This window comes from Drosophila pseudoobscura, chromosome 4, assembly GCF_009870125.1.
Source record: "Drosophila pseudoobscura strain MV-25-SWS-2005 chromosome 4, UCI_Dpse_MV25, whole genome shotgun sequence".
Lineage (NCBI taxonomy): Eukaryota > Metazoa > Arthropoda > Insecta > Diptera > Drosophilidae > Drosophila > Drosophila pseudoobscura.
The window spans coordinates 26,127,504-26,152,118 of record NC_046681.1 but is presented as its reverse complement, the minus strand read 5'-3'; the positions used below and the strand labels follow the sequence as shown (position 1 = coordinate 26,152,118).

General features: G+C 41.1%; 3 protein-coding genes across 3 annotated transcripts in view; 1 reads left to right on the top strand and 2 right to left on the bottom strand.

The window, feature by feature from the left end:
• The window catches only part of mtgo (miles to go), a 131,064-nt gene extending 115,115 nt beyond the window's left edge, over positions 1-15,949 (bottom strand). The window contains exon 1 of the mRNA XM_033380874.1: positions 15,414-15,949. The gene's annotated coding sequence lies outside the window, so the exon portion shown is untranslated. The remainder of the gene's footprint in view (positions 1-15,413) is intronic.
• Positions 9,964-10,655, top strand: LOC4817499 (uncharacterized). Its single transcript, XM_001356882.4, has 2 exons — positions 9,964-10,246; positions 10,301-10,655. The coding sequence occupies exons 1-2, from the start codon at positions 10,063-10,065 to the stop codon at positions 10,552-10,554; spliced, it is 438 nt and encodes a 145-aa protein (XP_001356918.2). The 5' UTR covers positions 9,964-10,062; the 3' UTR covers positions 10,555-10,655.
• A 2,159-nt stretch (positions 15,950-18,108) lies between the features above and the next one.
• Positions 18,109-18,602, bottom strand: LOC4817498 (uncharacterized). Its single transcript, XM_001356881.4, has 2 exons — positions 18,378-18,602; positions 18,109-18,325 (listed from the first exon to the last, which is right to left on the bottom strand). Exons 1-2 carry the CDS (start codon positions 18,486-18,488, stop codon positions 18,146-18,148), a joined length of 291 nt encoding a protein of 96 aa, XP_001356917.2. The 5' UTR covers positions 18,489-18,602; the 3' UTR covers positions 18,109-18,145.
• Between the last annotated feature and the right edge of the window lie 6,013 nt (positions 18,603-24,615).

Sequence of the window (24,615 nt, the reverse complement as noted above, 5' to 3'; positions counted from 1 at the left end):
TTCCAAATACAATCTCTCTCTCTCTCGACACACACACAAACACATACAAACACAAACACATATCGGTCAATATGCAATATGTATGCGTAAATTGCGTTTTGGTCAACAATTTCAATATTTTATGCGGCCAACCCGGCGTATGAGCAATCTCCCCCTCACTCTCCATCGCTGTCTGTCTGTGTGGGTGTGTGGGTGTGTGGGTGTGTGGGTGTCCTTGCGGCCAGAGGCATATGAATAATGCATAAAGCAGGGCGCCACGGAAGTTATTTTCTATGCAATTTACACTACTTAAATATGTTGGAATGCTCGGTTTCTGTTCCTGGCCGCTTCTGGCTAAGCTGTTTGGGGCATCGCCAGCACAAGTGTTCAATCAAGGCCTAATGGCCATATTTATCGCAATTTTATGTCAATATTTTTTAGTGTGGTCTACTTTCGGGGGACAGGCGGAAAAAGGTGCCACTTCGATAATTATTTAAATGGATTTTTCAAGGATTTTAAACAGATTTTTTCAATAAAAGAATATATGATAAATAAATAAAATATAATAAATAAATAAATAAAATATAATCAATACGCAAATAAAATATAATAAATAAGTAAATAAAATATAATAAATGAATAAAATAAATTAATAAAATATTAAAGATAAATAAATAAAATATAATAGATAAATAAAATATAATAAATAAATAACATATAATAAATAAATAAAATATAATAAATAAATAAATAAATATAGATATAAAAAATACTTTTGAAAATATCACAATCTAAATAGCGTTACGAGAATTTCTGTAAATTTACTGACTATATATGTAGGTCTGGAGATGACAATGAGATTTGTATACCACAATTAAGATAAATGTAAATGAATATTTATGTAATTTCTAGCGTAAAAAATACGTCTGTTTCGGCATTAAAATAAATACTTTTAAATCCCTTTGAAAAATCCCAAAAAAAACCTCCGCTCGCGGCACATTTTGTCACATAAATACATCAAATTTAGCTAATTGTCACAAACTATTTTCATAATCATTTCAAATATATTTGTGTCTATAAATTTGCAATTAAATTAATTAGTTACCCCCCGAAAGACCCCGCAAATATTTGCTTTAGCTTTGTGTGTTCATATTTAATATGATTAAATAGGGCTCATTAAAATAAACCAAAACAATGCTGTTCTCACCCACTTGCCAGGCAAACACCTTAATTGGTCAACAATTTCACCCAAAAAAGGAATAACAATAAAGCGGGGAAAAGTTTTAAAATATTCACTGGATAAGCGAAAAGTTTGCACCGAAAATTAATTAGGCAAAAATTAAATTTATGGCCGCAAAACAAATAAAAACGGAGCCACCAGCAAAAACCAATAGAAAATGTTATCTAAAATATATATTTTTGGGGCTACAATTTATCGGGCGGGAAAGCCATGAAAACTGTTTACAAAATATACCGCAAAATATTTTGTTAGCTCATTTCCATTTCCGAATTTACGAATGCAGAATTTCATAATTGAAATGCGGAAAATAAAGGAAATATTTGTGGAATCGGTGGTAGAAAAATCCAAAAAGGGAAACCATAATTAAAGTGATTCGTTTTCAATTAAATATGCGCGAAACATTAAACTTAATGCAGATATTATTTAATAAGCGTCAAAGCGTATCCCCCGCCTGGGCGTTGAGTGGGCGTGGCAGACGTGGGGGAGCAGGGGGGGTGCATGGCAGAAAGTTGCAAAACGATGCGCGCATCGCAAACTTGAAAAAAATGCAATTAAGTTGGCGGCGGCGCCAAAGGAAGAAGGGGGTGTGCAGGGGGGGGGCACCATAAAATATAAAAAGTGATACTCCCAGAGTGTCAGAGTGTGCGTGTGTGTGTGTGTGTGTGTGGAAGCGCGTGCATGGCCGCAACAATAAGTAAAGCAACAAATTTAATTAGCACCGCAGGAAGGCAGGCAGCGAAAATTGAATAAAATCCACTACAGAATAAGTTGAGATATTGCCACAGGCAGTGGCTTTAAGACCTTGCCAGGAGCTAAGCATATGGCATATATAGAAGCTCTGAAGAGCTATAAAAGACACGGAGAAGAGGGTAAAATACGGAACCTCAAGGAACATCCTAGAACACAGCTTCACAGCTCTCCAAAAAGGATTCATTTACATCTACTCACAAGCCACTTGCATTAATTTCATGACCATTTCCTTGATTCAGATGAAAATATATTTATTTCACCCTCTATTCCACCTGAAACGTATCTAGCAGATAGCTTTGCGGCCCAGACATCTCCCACGCTTTATGGTCCACATTTTTGCACATCTTTCATTAAACCTTTTGTCTCTTTTTCGCTCAGTTTTGGACTCACATTCCATGAATTCCTTTACCAAATATTCGTGGAAGCCTGAGCTTTCGCCATAATTAAACGATATAGAAGAAAGGGCAAATCCATCCTTGAACAGCGACCTTAATCCCTCAAATAGTTCCGCTTCAAGGCGTCGTACTGTTGGCCATTTTCACATTGGGGCTTCGTTCGTCTTGGTTAATTTTTCGAGGACTACGAAAACTATTCCGTGCCACTTTCGACGCCAGGGAGGAGGCTGTATTTTGTGGCAGCCACACGGGGCTTCTCACTCAAAGTTTCACTCAAAAGCGTTGGCTCTCTCTCTCTTTTGGCCGCCCACTCTCTCACGACGCATTAGTGAGCGACGGCCCCCCCGAACCGCATGAAAAACCGAAACCAATTTCAAGCTTTCAGCATTTCAGGACACGCAACAAGTTAGACTTCATTTTTATGACCAAGGCAAGCATTGTGGGTGGTGTGGGGAGGGGAGTGGTGAGGGGGGGGAAACCCATTTACGACTTGAATTTCCATTTCATAGTTTCAGCGCCACCGTAGGGCATCATTTGGATTATGAATCCGCAAAAGAGAGATGATGACCCCGCCGTTTGATGTCCACCCAAGCAGAGCTCTTGATCTTTGGCCTTTGGTGGCCCACGCGGCGTATGATTAATATCTGTATTAATTTGTTTTATGGCGCACACACCGCATACGCCGGGGCTTATCCAACATTCACTGCACGCGCGCCGCCACATGACACAACGCGACATTTGACTAATGACAGGAGGAGCTTCTTCTCTGGAGAAAGCGAAAACTTTAATGGAGGAGTTTTAGGAGTCTGAAAAGAGAGACAAACGAGTCCGCAGGAGAGAGTGGGTGAAGTATTATAGCCTGGCTAAAATGTTGACAACCTGCTAACAAATGAAATGCAAACATGTTGCAGCAGGCAGCGGGAGGGGGGGGGGGGGGCAAGAAGAAGGGAACTCGAAGGATGATGATGATGAAGGAGCCTTACAAAAGGCCTACATATGTATGTATCTGTGTTTGCCCCTAAGCCGCTCTTCTGATAACAGAATGATTGAGGCCGAGAGCCCACAGACCGAAGATGGAATGCTCTCTGGGGGAAGAAAAGAAAAACAAATAAAAGAAGAATTTCCCTCAAGTCTCATAAATTGATTGATGGAGGCAATGGGTCTATATTTTCCATGCCAAATATTTATTTGTACAGAAAAAATCACTAAGAAATTTTGTACTGCTTCAACCCACTCTCTATAGGCTGTATACCCTTCTCCTTTGAGAGTATTTGGTGCAAAAAAAGAATAAAAAAGGGGAAGAAACTCCAACCAAATGAGCGAGCACCGCTTAGCCTACATTTCTCCTTGGGCTCAAACCGAAACCTAGAAAAAACGTCCTGAAAGGAAATAAAGTTTCGACTGTCTAACGGACACGGAAATACCCTACCCCAAAAAAGGAAAAACCGTCGCCAAAACCAGCTCCAACGAAAGTACGCGTAATAAGCGTAAGCACAGATGAGCGAACGATGAGCACAAACAACTTTTAAGGCTAATCAAATATATTAAACAATGTTTTAGCTGGCAAACTGCTGCAGGGAATGGTAATGCCCTAGACCAGGGTAAACAGAATCAAATGTGGAAGGAGGCTGACAGACAGGCAAGGCGAGGCAAGGACTGTGAAAGGAGCTTAAGGATTTAAGCCCAAACATAGAATGGAAGCGGGCTGTCGGGCTGGCAGGTGGCGACAACGAGTGGGTAGCGCGACGGAGAGGGGAGGGCTCTGGAGGAGGCTGTGTGGCGCCCCAACGGTGTGAGTAATTAAGACGCAAGTGCGTAAAAGTTGCCCGCATGAAAATGACGCAAAACGCAGACCAGGATAAATGTGTCTGCCGTAGAAGGACGATAGACAGCTGGAGCTGGGAACTGAAGGGGAAGATGTGGAGCAGCACTGGGCACGGGGTACTGGCGACTGGCGACTGGCTACTGCCACTGAAGGTGGAGCTCTGCAGATGATGCTGTTGATGAAGCCCCCTCAAAAAAGTAAGCACAAGAAATGGCTTCAATTAATTGACTTAAGCAAAGAACAGAAAAAACAACAACAGCAACAAAATAGGAAAGAAGAAAGTGGGAGGGGGGGGGCACACAGCGGGAGAGCACAAATTGTTTCTGTCGGAGAAAAACAATTTTATAATTTTATTTCTTTTTTTTCTTCGTGGCATACTTTCAGGCGGGGCTCTCCAGCTCTCCAGTAAGAGCTTCACTTATCTGTGGGTAAAACCTAGGAAAAGGAACTTAAGCCCAAGTCAAAGAAAGTCTTAAGCGAAGAAATTTCAATACAAAGACATGGAACCTTTTTATAAAAAATTGAGAGCAAATCAAAGTATCTTAAATTAAAGACAATTCACTCAAAAAAAGGGCTGTCTTAAGCAGGGAAATTTAACTCCAAAAACATGGAATATTTTGTTCAAAATTAAGAGCAAATCAAAGACATTTTCCTCAAGGAAAGGAAAGAAAAAAAGGTCTTAGGCGAAGAAAATTCACTCCAAAAACATGAAACATTTTTATTCAAAATTGAGTGGAAATCAAAGACATTTTCCTCGAAGAAAGGAAAGAAAAAGAAAGGTCTTAAGCCCAGAAATTTCACTCCAAAAACATGAAACACTTTTATTAAAAACTAAGAGCAAATCAAAGTATCTTAAATTAAAGGTTTTTCACTCAAAGAAAGAGCTGTCTTTTGCTCCAAAAACATGGAATATATTGTTCAGAATTAAGAGCAAATCAAAGACATTTCCTGCGAATAAATGTCAGAGGAAATCCAGGCCAAGATCTTTAACATCGATTTGCCTTTTCCCTTTAAAGATTGGAATTCAAATTCAAATCACTCGCCGTAACAGCTGTGTCTCCTCTTTGGCCCACCGCCCCCCGCCCCCAAAAAACAAGTCAATTAAAATTGACAGTCTAAGGATATCAAATTTGTCAATTGCTTGGGCAAGCACGTTTCTGGCATAAAACTAAATTACAAAGGCACCACCCCCGCATCCCCCTCCCCCCCACACACACACACACAGAGGAGCACGGAGCACAGGAGCACAATAAACAAAGTGCAATTAGTGATATACGAGATACGAGACACAAAGGGAGTCCTGGAAGAGGTAGAACAGGTCAAAGTTTATGGCAGAATGCAAGTCATATTTTATACAAGGCCGAAACGTCTCCGTTGCAGGACATAAAACATTTTGCTGGGGAAGGAAAAAGCGAGCCAAAGCCCTGACACTGATGCTGACACTTGCACACAACTCATCTGTCGCTCTCCGTGTGGCATGGAGGAGGAGCTCGGTCGGTCGGTCGGTCGGTCTGTGGGCCACTGGCACTAGAGCCCATTGTGCATATAATTTGTCACTTGCATGCTCTTTATACACACTACAAACATGACCAACAGACGGGCGGGAGACACACAGGAGACAGGAGACAGCAGACAGTGGAAAGGAGACACTGGACACTGGACACTGGACAGTGCCACAGTGCCACAGAAATGATAGCAGACAGCGGACATACGGCAGGTCGTCTTCTCAAATAAAACACAGCAAGTATATCTGTCGGAATGGTGAGGCAGTCGTTTATCACGCAGTCACATAGTCATTCCCCATACACGATTTCACGCATACCTTTTTGGGGCCCACTGTCTCTCTCCATAAACGTCAAAGAAGATTTAAAATCGCATGTCCTGCGAATTGGTATGTCCTGTGTATGTCCGCTCAATCGAGAATATTTGATTTACTTGAACAAATTTCCGGTAAACAAGGAAACGATGAATACAGATTTTCATTTTTTGGAAATTGATAGGAGAAAACTTTAATTTGTATTTATTTTAACAGACTTTTAAAGTCCTGAAGGAAGCTGAAAAATACTTGTATTTGATTTGGGGGTCTCAAGAGCGAGGATAAAGATTTCATGTATCATAAGTCTAGAGGCATAAATTGTATTCCTTTGATTCCTATGATCACAGCTTGATCGACTGGAATCTATCTACATATCTATTCATCGAAATATTCTATCATTTCTATATATCTATCCATCATTTAACTATCATTAAATCCACCTCTATCTATCTATCCATCTATGAATCTATCTATCTATCTATCTATCTATCTATCTATCAATCAATCAATTTATCTATGATTATACCTCTCTATTCATCCCTCTTTCTGCATTAATCTATATCTCTATGTCTATCGTTCTGTCCACCCAAATCCCCTCTCTCTATTTGTCCACTATCTCATCCGCAGCCTATCTACAAATCTTTTAATCTACTCAAATACATATTAATGTCTATTTCGAGGAATTTCCCATCTATGCATTATCTATTTCTCTGTAATTTTGTACTATTTAAGCCCATACCATCAATAAATATCAGAAACACCCCAAAAATAAGTGATGTTTATGTATATTTTCAGTGATCTCCTAGTTTCAATAAAAACAATAAATAATATGATTACCACCATTTATTTATGAATTATTGATTGTCGATTGCATTGATTAATTGATTAATGAAAAGGTTAAATATTTGTATGATATTCGTGATATTTTATATGTTTAAAAATACAGCGGCGAGCACATTTTTCACTTTAAACGCCTGTAAAATCTTTAAAAATTAATCAATTTTTTTCATAGATTCTTTAATTTAGCGAGAAAGAAAAAGACAATAATTTCAATTCAAAGAGATCTTTTTCCTTAAGATATTTTAATTTGTACCTGTCGAATTTATTAACTTCCGAATGCTTTTATATCCCATAGAAAACTTTTTCTTATTGAATTATTTTCTTTTAATTTTCAATTATTGTGAGAGTGAAATAGAAATACTTTTTAGATGTTTTTTATCTCTCCGAACCCAACTTTATTTCCCTGATGCGCTATTTAGAATGATCGAGCGTCGATCTACATCTTTTTTGCCTGGCCGTATCTTCGGGATTCTCCTAGAGTGCCGTACATTCTTGGATTATTAATATAAACTAGGGAAGCCGTATTGGCTGATGCAGGCTGTAATGGGACTGCCGTACTGACTGATAGGGGTTTTCCTACCACATTTATAGATACAAATTTATTTCTGTTTATATATCCTTCAATGATGCATCCTGCCTTTCTTCGCCATCCATAAGATCTTTACCCTTTATTAACATGCATCCCCCTATTTACCTATTCACTATTTATCCAGGCCTATTTCTTTTTTTTTTTGCTACCCAAAAACCCCAACCATCTCCTTGTATCGATTTGCATAGGCATTTATATGTGCCTGTTACCACAGCTTTTCTTCACTAATATTTTCTCTATTTATTATTTACCCGAGACCCATAAAAAGCCCCTGGAAAAAGAAGCCGAAAAACACCTTGTGGAGCGAAAGCATCGACCATTACCTCGGCAGCAACGTTTCTCTCAGTTTAACCTTTATCCCTTGCCATAAATAATAAGCGTGAAGCGTGTCTGTCATACAGGATTGTCACTCTCCCCCTCCCCCCCTCTCCCCTCTATCCCCCTCCCTTTCCTTTGAGCATAGAAAAAAAAATCCTAGTCATGTTTTGTTTGGGCACACTGACAAGTGTTAAAATAACATTTGCACTGCATTTTAAATGGCAAAAGAATTTTCCTGAATTTTCCTCAATTTTTCTGTATTTTCCTTTTGTTTTCCAACTGCAGAAGCGAGCGTTGAAACCAAACAATCAACAAACGAATTTCCTGGCTAGTCGGGGATTTTTTGTTGTTGCTCGGTGAGAGGGAGAGGGAAACATCAAACATGCTAAATAAATGTTCGCTTTGGGCCACGTTTTTCGTTTCGTTTGGGCCTGTCTTTCTGTCTTTCTGGCTTTTAGGCGCTGGCTGCTTCATCTGATTTCGGGCTTGGGCTTGGTGCTATTTTTAGGCTTCTATCTAAAGCGGCAATCAAACAGAATTTAACCCGCAAACGCACAGCAGCGTGGCGCCTGCTGTGGCCCTAAAGCAAAAATCATAGCATACTTTAATGCGCTGCCCACGGGTCCTGTCGCTTGGGCCTACAAGCTTTCGAGGGATATGATGGGCCTAGGGATAACTAGGAACAGGGTCTATTCTTGGCTCATCAACAGGGTATCAATCATTTGGGCCGCCTCCTTCTTGGCCATTTTTTACGCCCATATTGCGTACCGCGGCGTGTCACGTGAACGCTTCGATGGCTGCCATATGGCAGACTCTGTCTGACACTTTTTGATTAAATTACCGTTTGCCTGTCAATAAGAGCGACAGGCCAGGCCGAGCACAAAGCCCTCTGCTCTGCCTCTTCCCCCCCGCACTATCCTTGCATATTTGCAACTGTCAAAGTTTTTCTGCCACACAATTAATATTGTTATTGCAACTCAATGAAAGCTTTTTGTTCCAGCTCTGTCGTCGTGCCACGCCTGCCGCCTGCTGATGCAACATCTAATGATGACATCTTGACTTGTCATTCAAGCCTGACAGCTGTTTAAGCTCTAATTGCCACTATAAACATGATTGATGCCTCTCCTCGCCTCTGTGCCGAAAACTTTGTCCTTGTTGCGCTCCCCCCTCCCCTCCCCCTCGCTCTTTGTCTTTTTTTTTTTGCAGCCCGTTTAATTAAACCTCCATATGGCAGACGGTTGGCCGGAGAGCGATTGCCAAAGAGTTGTTGGCCCGTGTGTAGGCGGCGAGGAGTGCTATTTTTAGACGCCGCAGCGCTGATTAGAACAGCAGCAGGAAGAGCGTCAGCACAAAGGCGTCCCCTGTCCCCCCGTCCCCCTGTCCCCCCGTCCCCCTGTCCCTCCATCCCCCCATGTAAATATCAGAAGCCAATATTGAACTGTTGTGTGGCTAAAGTTTACTCTATGCCGTTTCCCCCCCTCTGCCTGTTTGTTTGTTTGTTTGTCGGGGATTATTGATAGATATGGCCAAACTCTCGCTCTCACTCGCCCTCTCTCTCTCTCTCCCTCCCTCACTCTCCCTCTCTCTCTCCCTTATGTAAAGGCGATAACCGCTTGACGCAAGTCAGCACAAGGAATTTTCTTGTTACCAACCAATTGAATTTTTTTGGTTTTTGTTGGCTTCTGATGAAATATGTGAGAAAATTGCTATGCCAAGGGTTTCAGGTGTGGGAGATGTGTCGAAGGAGTTCAATAGTTTGAGATATTCTATCAAGGAAGATGCCTTTCCATACGTATGGAACCTTTAGAAGCAATACAAACAATACCTTCCTACCTATTGGGGGAATTTCGTATTCAAGTTCTAACCAAAGTCCCAGAGCCAGCCAAAAAGCTGTTCTATGGCTTGGTTGGGACTCTATCTTCACCTTTGCTTCGTGTCTAGCCACTGCCCTTTGAGGATTTTGTCTGTTCTGCAATGCCTTGGGCGCCTAAGTCGGTCCCCCGAATACAACAACAAAATACACAGTCTCTCTTTGGCTTTACGGCTCAAAGAAGCCAACAAAAATATATAAAGAAGAACTACTTTTCGCTCCAAAAAAGAAAATTGTGGCACATTTTTCAAAACCATTTCATACGAATTTAACATTTCATACGTCTATCGTTATCGTTATTTCTTATACCAGAAATATTTTTGAAAACCCAGCAAGTCACTAAACAGTCTTAACAACTCTGCTTATTTTTTCATTCATAGAATCATTTTCAGAGAAAAATCCTATAGGAATAGAACTATAGAAATAGAACACCAAAAATCATGCCGAACTTCAACGGTGCCATCATTGTGCACACCCTGCAACTGCTGAAGATACCGGCCACAGTGCGTCAGATCGTGAATACCATATCGAACCACACCGATCTGCCGGAGGAGGACATCAAGAAGCCCGTGAAGCAGACCCTCGAAATGGGCACACGCTTGGGTTTCCTGCAGAAAATGGACGGTAAGTAAATTGAATCTGTAAAGGCTTGAGATCATTTTCCCTGTCGCTACGAAGGTCGCTACTACCTGGTGCCGATGACCTTTGAGAACCTGATGAGCGAAATGAAAGAGCTCGATTTGAAAGCCAAGACCGAGGCGCAGCGGCCAGTCCGCAAGGCTAAAAAGGAAAAGAAGGTAACCAAAACCAAATCAGAGGGAAAGACCACCAAGAAACAGATCAAGAAACCGGCTGAGGAATCCCAAACCTCTACCATCACCATGGTGCCCTCTGAACTGAAAATGAGCTCCAAGCCCAAGGCTGTCAAGTAGTCGAGGACCTCTAGAACAAACCCAAATAGAACCCTCTGTAAACCCACCTGAAAGAACATAACTTAAAGACCCCACAATTGAACCAAAAGAGACCGCACTTCCAGCATATAATAGCCAACCAATGAGCCACTTAAATTGTCCGTTTTGTTTAGCTTAAACCAAAATAAATAATGAAATAAATATGTGATAAATATAATGATTACTTAAAGCAATATTTGAGTGGATTTTTGGTCCTTGTTTATACAGAAAATTCGCATAATTGTTGCCCCAAAACAAATGATGAATTTCCCCCAAGAAACAATTGCATTTCCCTCTGAAAAACAATTGAATTTCCCCCCCAAGGATATTCATTTTAATTACAAAATTTCAATCGGGAATTGTGGATATTTCTTTATGACTTTGTAGCGTCTAATGCCTCCCCTGGGGGGGCAGTCTCTTCCTTTGAGAAATGATTGCTCATTTACGCAAGTTGACAAATGTCTCAATTAGCGTGGAACGACTGCAGGACTCTCTCTCTCTCCGTTGGGGCAAGGCAAAGGGATGCCACGTCGCCCCGACTTTGTCGCGACGCTTCCTATTCAATTTGAAAACCAAATGATGCGTCCCCTCCGCCAAGTGCCAATTTGCTCTGTGCATTGACCATATGGTGGGACGCCCCCACAGACACACACCAACACACACTGACACACACACACAGTCCGTCATGCGACACTTCACCACGCTCTGCTCTGCGGCACTTAAACACCACACTACACCACACCGCAACGCACAGCACAGCACAGCACAGCGCCACACCACACCACAGAAGACTCTGAGCCCCAACGGGAACACACTTCAGCCCTGCCTGACTTAGCAAAGAGCTTTGATACCAGTCGGGTGTTCTTTTTGCATACCCTGGGAGGAAGGGTATGCGGGTTTGGGACTCAAAAGGGAGGCCCTTTAGGGGATTTGTACCTGAAAAGTGGCCTCAACAGAAGTGCATTTCTGTCCTTCTTCTTCTGCTTGAAATCTTCTTCTATATCTTTTAAAGGCAGGAGAGATACTAGATAGATATAGATAGTGGATATTAGAGGGGAGGCTATTCCATATGGCAAGAAGTATCCATAAGACAAGTGTCTACCTTTCAACATCAACCTCTTATAGGAAACCCTATATCTGTGGTATATTCTTATATCCTATAACCTATGTAATTCTATATCCTATATACTATATAGTCCTCATCCTATATAATCCTATACCGTATATAATCCTATATCTGTGATATATTCCTATATCCTATATAATTCTATACCCTATTCAATCCTATACCCTTTATAAGCCTATATCCTCTATAATCCTTCAATAGGGTATCTAAACCTTCGGTCCTACCCTCCTATACCTCCCATATAATTCTATGTATATCCTATATAATCCCATATCCTATATAATCCTATACCGCCTATAATCCTATATCTGTGATATCTTCCTATATCCTATATAATTCTATACCCTATACAATCCTATACCCTATACAATCCCATACCCTATATAATCCTTTATCCTCTATAATCCCATATCCCATATAGCCCTTCAATAGAGGGTATCTAAGCCTTCGGTCCTACCCCCCTATACCTTCGTTCCAGTACTTTTTTGTAATATTCTCCTTTTCATTTCTGCTTTGACCTTTGCGATGACGTCGGACCGGCTTCGGGTTACATCGCGAGAGCAACGCACGGCAAATGCAATGTAAACAGAGAGGGGCGACAGAGAGCGAGCGAGAAAGAGACGGAAACAGTGAAAGAGAGCCGCCATAGTGTGGTGGAACCCGAGCGCGTGTTGAGTTCCACACGAAGAGTGCAACAAATGTTTGAATGAAAACTTTTGGGCGGAAGGGGCGGCGCGGGGGGGCACAACAAGGTAAATGTTGGGGCACGTGGGATGCGTAGTACTCCCAGGGGGTGAAGGGTGGGTGCGTGGGTGGGCTCAAAGCGAGTAATGTAATGTCTTGTCCTTTTTTTTCGGCACACTGGCACACATAGCACGGGCTGTACGGCCGTATAACCTTTCTTCCGAAAGGACCTTGCCTCGTGGCCAGACAAAAGCCGCCTGCTTAGGCTCGCGTTTTGCTCTCCCAGCATTTTGTTGTGTGCGATTTTTGGTTTTCACTCTTTTGGCATATGGTGGATGAGTAAACCACCGCCCACCACCCACCGCCCACTGCCCCCCGCCCACCTCCTCCTCTATCATATCATTGTGTGTTCGCCAGAAAAGCTGTTTTGCCAATTCCTTTTTTGCCCCCTTGCGGGGGGGGTTTTCTGGCTAAGTATTTTTCGCAAAACGGCATCGCATTTCCACGATTAGCAGATAAACATATGTTAAGCTGGAAAGTCGGAGCGCTGAGCACTGAGCACTGAGGTAGTGGCTCTGATTGAGCTTTCAAAATGGGCCAGGTTTGGCCTTCGCTGGGGTCACCGGCTGTTTGTTTAGGATGCAACAGCTGTGGCCGGAAAGTCGGTCGAAAATGTTCCGAAAATGTGCCACGCGTTGAAAATGTTAAGTTCCTGTGTTTTTTGGGGAAGGGGCTTTAAATGGCTACAAAATAGGAAGGTACGAACGGAAGGTAGGGGGTTTTTCGTGTATATTATATAGAGAGTTGAAGCTCTTTTGTGTTGGGAAGGTTGATATATTTATTCCCTATTTTATGTGTATATTATGTGCGCCTAAAAATACTATATATGCGCCGTAAGGTGTCCTCCTCAAACAGGTTTCATTCTGGAATTAATTTTATTTTTTCTTTTATTTAAAATCTATCCTAAAGATGGGACAATCATTCATTACATTCAACTAAAAAGAATCAAGAATTAGATAATTTTTCATAAAGAAAAAAAAAAATAAAATCGAAGATGAATCATATTTGGTCCCATATTGAGAGTTTTATATATTCTCTTTTCCGAGATATATCTATACCAAAGTTTTGGCTCTTCGTCGTTGAGGCCCAATATTTTACTCATATCGGCGGGAGCAACCAAAGCGAGTGAGCCGGGGGTAGGCGAGTGAAACGGGTGTTTTTTTAGGCAAGAAAGATATTTTCAAGTGAGCTATAATTGAGCAATTTCCAAGTTAATTTTGAACCCAAATCTGCTTCCATATTGAGAGTTTTTTTCAATGTATGTAAAGGCTTTTTAATAAAAAAAAAGATATATGTTTAATTGAGTCATAATTAAGCCCAAAGCTGGTACCATATTGAATGATTTTTCTTCGACTTTTTGTCGCCTTATTGCTGTGTCTTACAACCCACTAAAAGGCCCACCAATACCCAGTGCTGCTACCACCAATTAAGCTTGCTGTAACACTTCTTTGGTTTTGGAAACCAAATTTGGAAAATCTGTGCAAATTCCCAGCGAAACATGTCCCTAAATCTCCTGGATTACCCGTGGCATTGCCATTTCTAGAGACTACTTTGTACTTGGCTAGGCCTTAATTCAATTAACTTTAATGAACTGAATTATAATTGCAAATAAATTATACCATTTGCGACGCACACACAAATTCGCGTCACACTTTTCGCTCTGGAGCCGAGAGGCAACCCTAAACCCTAAGACGTCGGCCGGGCCAATTAGAAAACTTTGTGCGAAAATGGCAGACGAGACGGAAACTTGTCTTCAGATCAGAGAGAGAGAGAGCGAGAGAGAAAGCCCCGCGGAGGCCCAAACGAGTCGCGTAGTTGGTTTGGCGGGGGGTGGGGAGAAAAAAAGCTTACCAAAGTCAAACTCGATTAAAAATGCATAAATGCAATTAAAGGCAAATGGAAATCGAACGAAACTCGCAAAAAGCTTTCAATGTAAGCCAGCTGGAGGGGGGAGGGGAGCAGGGGGTGGAGGGTAGCCAAATGCCAAAAGACAGAAAGAAGAGCTCGGCGGGGGGGGGAGGGGAGGCAGCACTGGGCAGTGGGGCAAAGACACTCAAAAGGCGCGACAAGTGTCGAGCTGAGCTTTGCTTTGGTTTTCGCGAGAGGCGCAGCTGGAGAGAGGCAAAAGCAGTCCAAGAAGCGAAGCCCTGACCATGCAACGAGGCAGCAACAGAAAGAGAGCGAGATAGAGAGAGAGAGGGAGCGGGGGGCGGTGCAACACACGCTGGTTGACTGGTTGAGTTGGTTTTGCTGACTGCACTTGTTTTTGCCATTATTATTGTTGTTGCTGCCGCTACTTGCTACGTTTTGTGGCAGCTAAAACGAGAAAAAGAAGGCTTTTTTTGGGCAAAGCGAAGCCTTTGATACACTTAAACAGCCAGGGGTACGATTTTGAGGCGGTTTTGTGGAAAAAGGGGGCTATCAGAGAGGGTTTTTCCTATAAAGACTGGTTCTTTCTATAGAAACTTTATGATATGTGTTTTGGAGTTGATCAAAGGCCCTATAGACCCTGGGAAATCCTATTGATTATAGGTTTCCGCTGCTACCTTTAACGGAAAGAAGTTCTAGACAGTGCAAAAGCAGGACAGACATTTGCCTTGAGGATTCTCTAACCCTTCGAAGACCCCCTGCATTTTTTTTAAATTTTACAAACATCTGGCCAAAGCCGCCATCCCCTCTGCAAGGGGGGCTTCACCCACACACACACAGACACACAGCCAACAGTTAGCCGGAGTCTCTCTAACGACTATCAGTGTCTGTGTGTGTGTGCGTAAAGCTAACATATTGCGGCACTTTTTGGACACTTTTCGTGCAATAAGACCACTCGAAATCATAGAACAAGCCCTGTAAGGGGCAATGCCTGGCATTTCTAGCATAAAAACATCATAGATTGTTGTAAAAGCATAAAATTCCAACATATGCTAGCTCGCACATACACACACACACACACACATACCCATCTTTGACTTACTTTCAAATGCACTGTGTAGAAACGGTGTGTTTGTGTGTTTCTTTTTTCTTCTTTGTTTTCTTCGTTTTGTGTGTTTTTCTATGCTTTTACTTTTTCCTTTTTCTTTTGGATTTTGCACTCACACACACACATATGCACAACGCCAAGCACACACACACACACACACACACAGACGCGCGCGCGAACACGAAACGTATTTTGTTATTGTTTGGTTTTCTCTTTTTTTTTTGGTTTTTGGTTTTTGGTTTGCGGAAAAACCTTATAAAATGCGTAACAAGTTTGCAATTTTTGTTGTTGTTGTTCCTGCTTTAGCGCTTTATGCGCGCTGTAACGGTAATATAACGAAACACGACATGGGCGCTCATAACGGTAAAACGGTAACGAAACGAAACGAAACGAAACGATGACGATGTCTCGATTACGATTATGACGTACGGAAAAACGGTAAACGGCCGAAACGGACGACCGCCCACTATTTGCAGATGCGATCCAGAGGAGAAACCGTTGCGACAACCGACTGCAAGCGCGGCAAACGTTTGATTGACGCCGCCGCCATGGAAAATGAGGCACGATAGCTGTTGATGCCACTGCAAAAGCTTGCCATGAACAGTGGGCCACGGCAACCATATTTTGAACCAAATTTAAGCTAGAGGGTTTAGTTTTTCTTCACAAAATATTTTAACAAATATATTAGATCTTAATTTTAGACCCTTTCCCCCGTGGTCCACCCCTAACGCCCTTAGAAGAAAAAATTAACATGCCTTTTTTTTAAATAAATGTCGAAAAATGTTGTCGCTGGCCCACTGTGCGCTGGACGAAAAGAGCGAAACGAACGACAAGCACAAGCACACACGAGACGCGTGGGAGAGAGCCAGTGGCAGCCAAAGCGGAGAGTGAGAGAGAGAGCGAGGAGAGCACACAAAATTGCATGCAAATTCCTTTGCCTGTGGGTGAGAGACAGGGCGAGCGAGAGCGAGAGCGAGAGAGGGCGAGCCACAGAGAGTGAGAGTTCGAGTCTGAGTGGGAGCAAAGCATCATCGTTATTTGAGTGCCTTTTGCTGGGCAGCCTGCAACCTGTATGAGGGCCAACAGGAGCAGGAGCAGGAGCTTTTCGTGGGTGGTTCTGCTTTCATCGAACTGTTGTTGCCGGCTGAAGCTCCAAACAGCTGTTCGAGCAGCGGTTATGGAGCGGACATATGGCAGGAAATTGAGTTAGGCCGAGGAAGGACCTTATGATGGCTTCAAGGGGCATATTTAAACGTATCGATGGGAAGGCCGACACTAAATGTAGAATTCTTAATGGATTATAGGCCTCAACAAAAACAAGGAAGAATTTATAAGAGTTTATTAAAACATATTGATAAAAAAGAATACAACTAATCCTAAACCTAATGGTTTCTCTGGCCTATAAAAAGATATGCAAACATTTCTTCCAGTATTTCCTTATAATTAATCCATTTTAGAGGATTTATTTGCCATTTATATGCCATTTATAGTCCTAGTTGTTCTACGTTTATCTGATGTTCCATAACTCCATACACTTCCTAAGAAATACAATCGATTTAAACTCTGATAAGATTCACCATATGCCATCGTCCTACGACCAAGCGCTTGAGGAATCTCCCGCCCCAAGACGTCGGCCCACTCCCTGGCCAAAGGTTAACGTGTTACAGCCTAATTAGTTGAGCCCACCATCTCAGAAGGCCAACAAGCTGTTGATATGTCTGATGTCTGACCTTTGCCAACAAACAAAACCGCACACAGAACAGCCAACAAAAGCTGGCAACTCCAATTTCCCAGACCAACGAAAGCTTTTCCTCTAGCGAGGCCCACAACCAGCCAACTAGAGAGCTTTATTTTAGATCATGTTGGAGAAACCGGCAGTTACGATTTGGGTACAATTTAAAAGAAAATTTCTAACGATTGCTGAACATTTTTGGAGGAGCAGTCCTAGACCTAGGCAGGGGCTTCTCCGCCAAAAGAGGCATCGGGCCAAAAAACATTAAAGGCCAACACAAACGGGATTTTATACAGAATAGACAGGAAAGTTCTTTAGATTTAATAAGTTTGTAAATTAACGCTCAATACTTCATCCTAAGATCCTAAGGTAATGCCAGTGGAGAGGCGTCGGAAATGTGATTATAAGGTGGCAAGAACCACGTAGTGGAAGGTGTATTTGTTCATGCTTTTGTGGATAATATACTAATAATTTTAATTATAATTAAATATTCCTAAATTGGTGTAATATTATCACCAAAAATTGTATACAGATAGTCCTATCCAAGTCGCAGAGTGTTTCAAACTCAAAGGCCATGATTAAAAAGCAACGCCAGAATGGAAATGCCTATATAAAGACACCTTTTTCCTCTTTCAGATGCCCAACACAGCAGTCCAAGACCCACAATCACAACCGTGCCACAGTGCTCTCAATCCATCTGCCTGGGCCATCAAATAGACTTTCGTTGAAGGAAGGGAAAAAGGTCCAGCAAATTCTCTGAACTGCCAGCAGGAGGATGATCCAAAGATCCGATCAGGATCCTAAGTGTATGCGTCATAACTGTGATTATCAGGGGTCAAAGACCACCTAATGGCAGGTGTATATGTTCATGCTTTTCGTGGATATTATTATTTTTGTATTATAAACATTTTAAACATTTTGTTTTGCGATTTTTTGGTGATTTTCTTGCTGTGCTTTTTTTGAATTTTGCTCGGAAATCTGTTAGCTACAATCTCTATTTAATTTTGCAGAACCGCTTGTTGGTCTTCCGCAGCTTCAGCCACCACTCGAAATCGTTCTTGACCGTCTTGGGCTTGGCTGCCTTCTTGTGTAGCTTCACGTTTTCATCGCGTTCCCGCAGCCAAATCCTGGCGTACTCCCAGCCCAGGATCATGGACATTGAAACTGGACCACACTGTAAATATGGGATAGATATATCTTCCAAAAAAAAAGAGCATAAAACTCACCTCCTGTTCAGCTTTTGGTACTAATTTGATGGACCTAATGCCCGCCTCCGTACGCAGGTTATTCTTCGGAAGGCAGGGCTTGGCCCGAGACCAGTCCCTAGTCCAGCTCATTTTTTACTATATTTTTGGATTTTCTTGTTTAGGGGCCAAACAATTTATTACACAGACATTTCTGAATGAAAATTTTAAATTTACTGGATTGATGTTTTTGGAAATGCTACATATTTGGACAGTATAGCTCTAGGGATCTCAGTACCTTTAAAATACCTTTTAATAGGATGATAATCTGAAAGGATGAATTGTTATCATATATTTATTGATGAGTCTTCAATGTGAATAGATTTTCCGCAACATTGTCCAGGTCCAGGTCTTCCATATTCGAGTTCTGAATGGATTGTGGTCTAAAATCTAGGGAATTTATGGAGCCCCATTAATTCGAATCATATATTTATAGAAATTTCTTCAATGTTAATAGATCTTCCCCACCATAATAATCCAGGTGTGGGAAATCCTGTCCGAATCTACCGTAATATTCGAGTTCTGAAAGGAGTGTTGTCCAAAATATAGGGAATTTTTTGATATTTCTTTAATATTAATGGATCTTCCGCACCATAATGGTCTAGGTATTGGAAATACTGTCCGGATCTACCGTAATATTTGAGGTCTAAAAGGATTGTTGTCTAGAATCTAGGAAATCTATAAGGTTAATCTATTAAGTAACCCTTTTAAAATACCTAAAATCCTCATATAATATATGTTTTATAGCTCTTTCTAGCATGAACATTATCATATCATATGTCAAGGATGTCAGGAACCCATAATGCTACAGAAGAGTACCCTATACTATAGTAAACTTGTTGTCTTTGAAATCCTCGAGAGCCACCACTACCGCCCGGCGCTCACTGAAACCGAACTAGATAAATATTTCAGTTGTTTTCGAATAGAGGTAGCCCTATGGATGGCCGGTCGGTCGGTCATCCAATGTCCGATGTGAACCCTGAAAGTTCTGACAAAAAAAGTACAAGAAAACCGTCCAGGACAAACTTGGGGAATTTCCTTGCCCAGGACCGCCCATTGGCCCCCGGCCCCCTGCAGAACCCACCCGGAGAGCAAACACTGAAATGTTTTGAAGGCGTTTCCTTCCACAATAACAAGAAGTGGAAGAAGAAGAAGAACAGGCCGAGGCAGAGGCAGAAATGGTGGGCAGAAGAAAGAAGAAATTGAACCTGGAACCTGGAACCTGAAAGACAAAAGGCAAAGAAGTATAACAAACTTTAAGTCAATACAAATACAAATACAACAAAACGGAGGAGGCAAAAAAATAAAACAAAATTAAATAGAAGAAAACGAAAAAGCAGTGGCCTAGGGTAGGGGAAGGCGGATGGGCAGGGGGAAATGGAAAAAACAACAGCAAACTCTGGCAAACGCCCCAGACCACCCACTGAAGGTGGAGAAGGAGGAGAAGGAGGAGGGGAAGGAGCAGAAGCAGCACAAGTAAAACAAAACAAAACACGGCGACAGGCCAACAATTTGAGGTGGGTCGGTGGGTGGGTGGGTGGGTGGTTGGGTGGGTGGGTTGATAAGGAGTACCTCTGGAGTGGGGTATTTCTAAGGGATGTGTAGTGTGACTGTGGGAGGGGCGGAGGGGATTGGAGGGGGTTCTAGGGAACGTAAATCAAACAAAAATAAACAAAAATAAAACAAAGCAAACCAAATAAAATAAACAAAACTACGCAAAAGTACGAGTAGCAAACGACGATGACGATGACGACGACGACGACGACGATGACGATGGAGCAAACAAGGAGGCACAAACCTAACAAGAAGCGAAGCCCCAAATCATTGATCTATATGGTGGCAATGGAAATGCACTTTGTTTGATATCGATTGTTATCGGTGAGTGTGTGCTATCGATTAGTTATCGACACATTAGAGCCAGTAGTTCAGCTTCCTCCTTGAATGAATGATAGAATATTCAGCGAGTTTTATCAGAAAATATATAAAAAATCGAAAAATATCGTCGCGATCGATAACTTCACTTCACGCCTGAGATATTTACAATTTCATTTGAAAGGGGCTTTCGGTGGTTATAGGTTCAGCCTCCTCGTTTATGAATGATAGAATATTCAAGGAGTTCTTACGGAAAATATTTGAAAAATCGAAAAAATAGATTCAATCGATAATTTCAATTCATGTCTGAAATATTTTCAAACTCATTTGAAATGGGTTATCGGTTGTTATGTGCTATCGATTTAATATACTTATTTCTCCTCCCCTTTCATTAATGATAGCATATTCAACGATTTTTACAAGAAAACATTTGTAAAATCGAAAAACATCGATGCAATCGATAATTTCAATTAATTTCTGAGATATTTACCATATCATTTGAAAGAATTTTCTTCTTTATCAGAGTTTTGGGACAATTTGAATAGCTAAACATCCTCCAATAAAATAGGGTACTTCCACAATTCTGAAATTAAATAAAATATAAGGGAAAGCAGCACCAGGAGGAGAACCAGAAGCAGGAACAGAAGCAGAAGCAGAAGCAATAAGCATAGAAACCGAAGGAAGCCAATGAATGGGACAAAGACAAATACAAATACAAAGCAATTCAACTCCGATGAAGATGTAGATGAAGATGATAATCATCGTGATGTAAACGATGATTACCATAACGGTAATGATGTACTATGTGGCCACCACCGAGGCATTTTCCGTTTTCTAAAACAAACATTTGCCAATGTTCTCAACAAACTTTTTCCTTGGCCAAAAACGAAACGAAAGGGAAACAGAAACAGAAACCAGACAACTGCGGGTTGTACAGAGTGGGTCTTGGCTTGGGGTGGGGGAGTGGATGTGGCAGTGGGTGGTTGGGTGGTTGGGGGGGAAGGAAGTTACGAGCAAACAAACACACAATTACAGTTACAGTTGTGTTTGTCTCTCCGCTCTGTTGCTGTGAGCAGTGCAAACAAAACTTCCTATTTTAACCCCCTTCCCCTCACTGGTGCACCAGCACCACCCCCCCGGGGCCATGTCCGTTTGCTGTCTCTTACTCGGAGTGTGTCCCTGTCTCTGTCTCTGTCGCCCTGTCCCTGTCGCCCTGTCGCTCCGTCTCTCTGTGTTGTGGGCTGCTCTCTCACGTGAAATTGTATGCGTAAATAAGCATTTTACTATACGAGAACACAACTGTTCCTTGTCGTTGTTGTTTGCTATACCCTGTAGGAGTAGTTTTGAAGAGGAGGTTTCGTTTTGGAACCACTTTCGAAAGTCGAACTGGAAAAATTGTGATTTTTTTATGAGGATCAAACGAAAATTCGGAATGAAAAATCTCGAAATATAGGAATTTTGTAAAGTACAAAATATTTATTTCATTTATTTATTTATTTATTACACAAAGAGGTTCTTTAAATAATTTAGTAATTTTTACTACAATTATTACATTAATTAGTAAATAGTTTATTAATAAAATTATAATGATTAGAAAATACTCAGATTTTTGGTATTTTTTTTTACAACTAGAGAAAAGATAAATATTTTGGAAATGGTTATAAAGAAAATTCGCAGGTATCAGGAATTTGATCCTGAAAAGCTGATCCTTATTTCGTCATCCTAATGATTAAATTTGCTGTTTCTAAAAGTAAATGTAAAAAGTACTCGATTTTCGACACCCTTCAGACCCTGCTTTCAAACAAGAAATATACAAAAATATTCAAATTAAAAATATATCTATATTCATTATATTTTAATGCCATTGCCAGAAACCCAAAAAAAAACTGCATTGTTTTTTATATTCTTTTTTCATTGAAAGAAATGCCTACAAAAAATGTATTTACAGGGGATGCCCTTAGTCCAATTGTTGCCTATAGTATAGTATTCCTAGTTGTTTTTATATTATTGTATAATTTTTACAAGTCTTTCAATATTTTTTGCCAGAAATCCACAAGAAATTGCATTGTTTTTTTTATATTTTGTTTTTCATTGATAGCAATAAATTACAGGGTATTCCTTTCGTCGAAATGTTCCATTTAGTATTCCTAGTTGTTTTTAGTTTTATTTGTTTATTGCAAAGCCATAGAACGGAGTGAGGGGGGGCTTGGGGCTATGGTTAGGTGACTGTCACGAACGATGTCGACGCCTGCTGCGGCGGACTGCTCTTCCACCTCCTCGCTCTGGTGCTGGCTCTGGCTCTGGTTCTTCCTTCTCCACCTCCACTTTCTCTGGCGCTGTTCTGGCACTGCTTCTGCTTTCACTTCCTCCTGCTGCTCCTGTTCTGCTCCGTCTCTTTCTTTGTTGTTGTTTCAGTGCTCATTAGTAGCATTCGTATTCGGCTCCTTGTTGTGTGTTTCGCCCTCTCTTTTTGTTCAGTTCTTTGCCTCTTTCTTGCTCCCTCCCACCCAGTCTGTGTCTCTGTCTCTGTCTCTGTGTGTTTGCATTTGTTTGTTTTAAAATTTTATTGTATTTCATTCAGTTGTTGGTTCGTTTGTTCGTTTTGTTTCGTTTCGTTGTCCTTTCGTTGACTTCGAACCACCCCCCGCAGCGCCTTGGATCCCCAACTATCCACAGGACATGTCTTTACTCCCTGGACCTCTGCCGCTTCTCAATTCGAAATTAAGTACAACAATTTGTTGCCATTTCTCAATTTACGAAAGCATTCATTCCGTGATATATCATTGAAGATGCCTTAACATCAGTGGCATTCAAATTAAAGGAGAAAAGTACCCCCACTGGGATCTAGCCCCCACATACAATCGTAGACCTGGGGCTGCTTTGTTTTGTGCCCTTTTCAATTAAATTTCAAGGCTTCCGCACCGCACCGAGCACACGACAGCCATGAAAAAGTGCAGCGAAATATTCGACATATTCCAGATAACCAGAAATACAGCAACGACAGCAAAGACAGCAACAAAAAGGCCAAGAACTAAGGCTAAAACATAAGCAGACAGCGTGGCCCACCAGCCACCCACATGCAGCTCACGTGTTGGCCACGTTCGTTGGCCAAAAAAATGCTTAATTAATTAATTTTTTTGTGCATTCAGTTGATGTGATGTTTTGTTTTGTTTTTCCCTGCCATCGGAACGGTGTGGAGTGGAGCGGTGCATAGCTGCGTTGGCATTTCTGCTGCTGGTGCTGGTGCTGGTGCTGTTTCTTCTGTGGGAGTGTTTCTATGTCATTGTTATTGTTAACAGCTGTACTTTCGCAAATTTACAGTAATAAAAGCATACGGAACACAAGGCGGACACGAAAAGCAACAAAACAGAGCCAAAAACAGGGGGCAAAACACCCAACAACAAAATAGAGCCAAAATCACAAAACAACATTTACGAACATTTATGGAAGATGCAATCTTCCGACTACGGGAATACCCATGGAAAAAATCTTCAAAAGGGGGACAAATTTATGAATATTATTTCAAAAGAAGTACGTTTCGTATTCCTTGTATGGAAGTTTTTTTAGGAGAATATATCGAAATTTGTACAGTGGGGAGCAAAAGTGAGTGCACACTCTTAATCGCTGTCTGTCGTCGCCCAAGCAAACGAAATTTTTTTCCCCATATAAATAATTGTTTGTTTAATAAATAAACAATAATTACAAGAACGAATGAGAATTTTTCAAAGAAAGTAAATTTAAAAATCAAAAAAACTTGCACTTCACTTTTTAAGTTTTTATAAAGATTAAAGAAAATTATAATATTTAAATTTTTTCCATATTTTGGTTTGGAATGCTCTCAATTAATTTTGATATTTTTGAATCTTTCGGGATACGATTCTAATCCAATTCTACACGTCCCCAGAGATCGCATAAGTTAGATTGCTCTGATTCGGCCTGCCCAAGCCGTGGTTTCACAACTCCCCACTACTGCTTCCTCCTGTCTACCAAAAAAAATTTTGAAAACTCAGATTAATATGTATTTCTTCCGAAATCTAGCAGTCTCTTGTTATTCGAAGGCTTTGAGTAATAATAAATTCGGTAATAATAAATTTCTATCAATTCTTCTAAAAATTATATCACCCACATTCCTTTCACTGAAGAAAGTATCTATCAGAAGGCTCTTCAGTATATTAGTAGTAGTATTTTCTTAGCAAGAAAAGTACACCCATCGAAGCGCCATATCAAAAATATATTTAAAGCATGGAATCCAAGCTGGATTCTGGATGGGCAGCAAGGAGACCTTCATGAAGATATCCTGTAGATAGACCGACAACATGTCTAGATTTCCGAAAGGATTTGCTCATTT

What these genes read in the sequence shown, in the direction of transcription:
- LOC4817498 (XM_001356881.4), bottom strand. Translation starts at nt 18,488, where the DNA reads ATGAGCTGGACTAGGGACTGGTCTCGGGCCAAGCCCTGCCTTCCGAAG. An exon ending in TACCAAAAGCTGAACAGGAG is followed by an intron (nt 18,326 to 18,377) that starts GTGAGTTTTATG and finishes CCATATTTACAG; the next exon opens with TGTGGTCCAGTTTCAATGTC.
- LOC4817499 (XM_001356882.4), top strand. Translation starts at nt 10,063, where the DNA reads ATGCCGAACTTCAACGGTGCCATCATTGTGCACACCCTGCAACTGCTG. An exon ending in TTTCCTGCAGAAAATGGACG is followed by an intron (nt 10,247 to 10,300) that starts GTAAGTAAATTG and finishes GTCGCTACGAAG; the next exon opens with GTCGCTACTACCTGGTGCCG.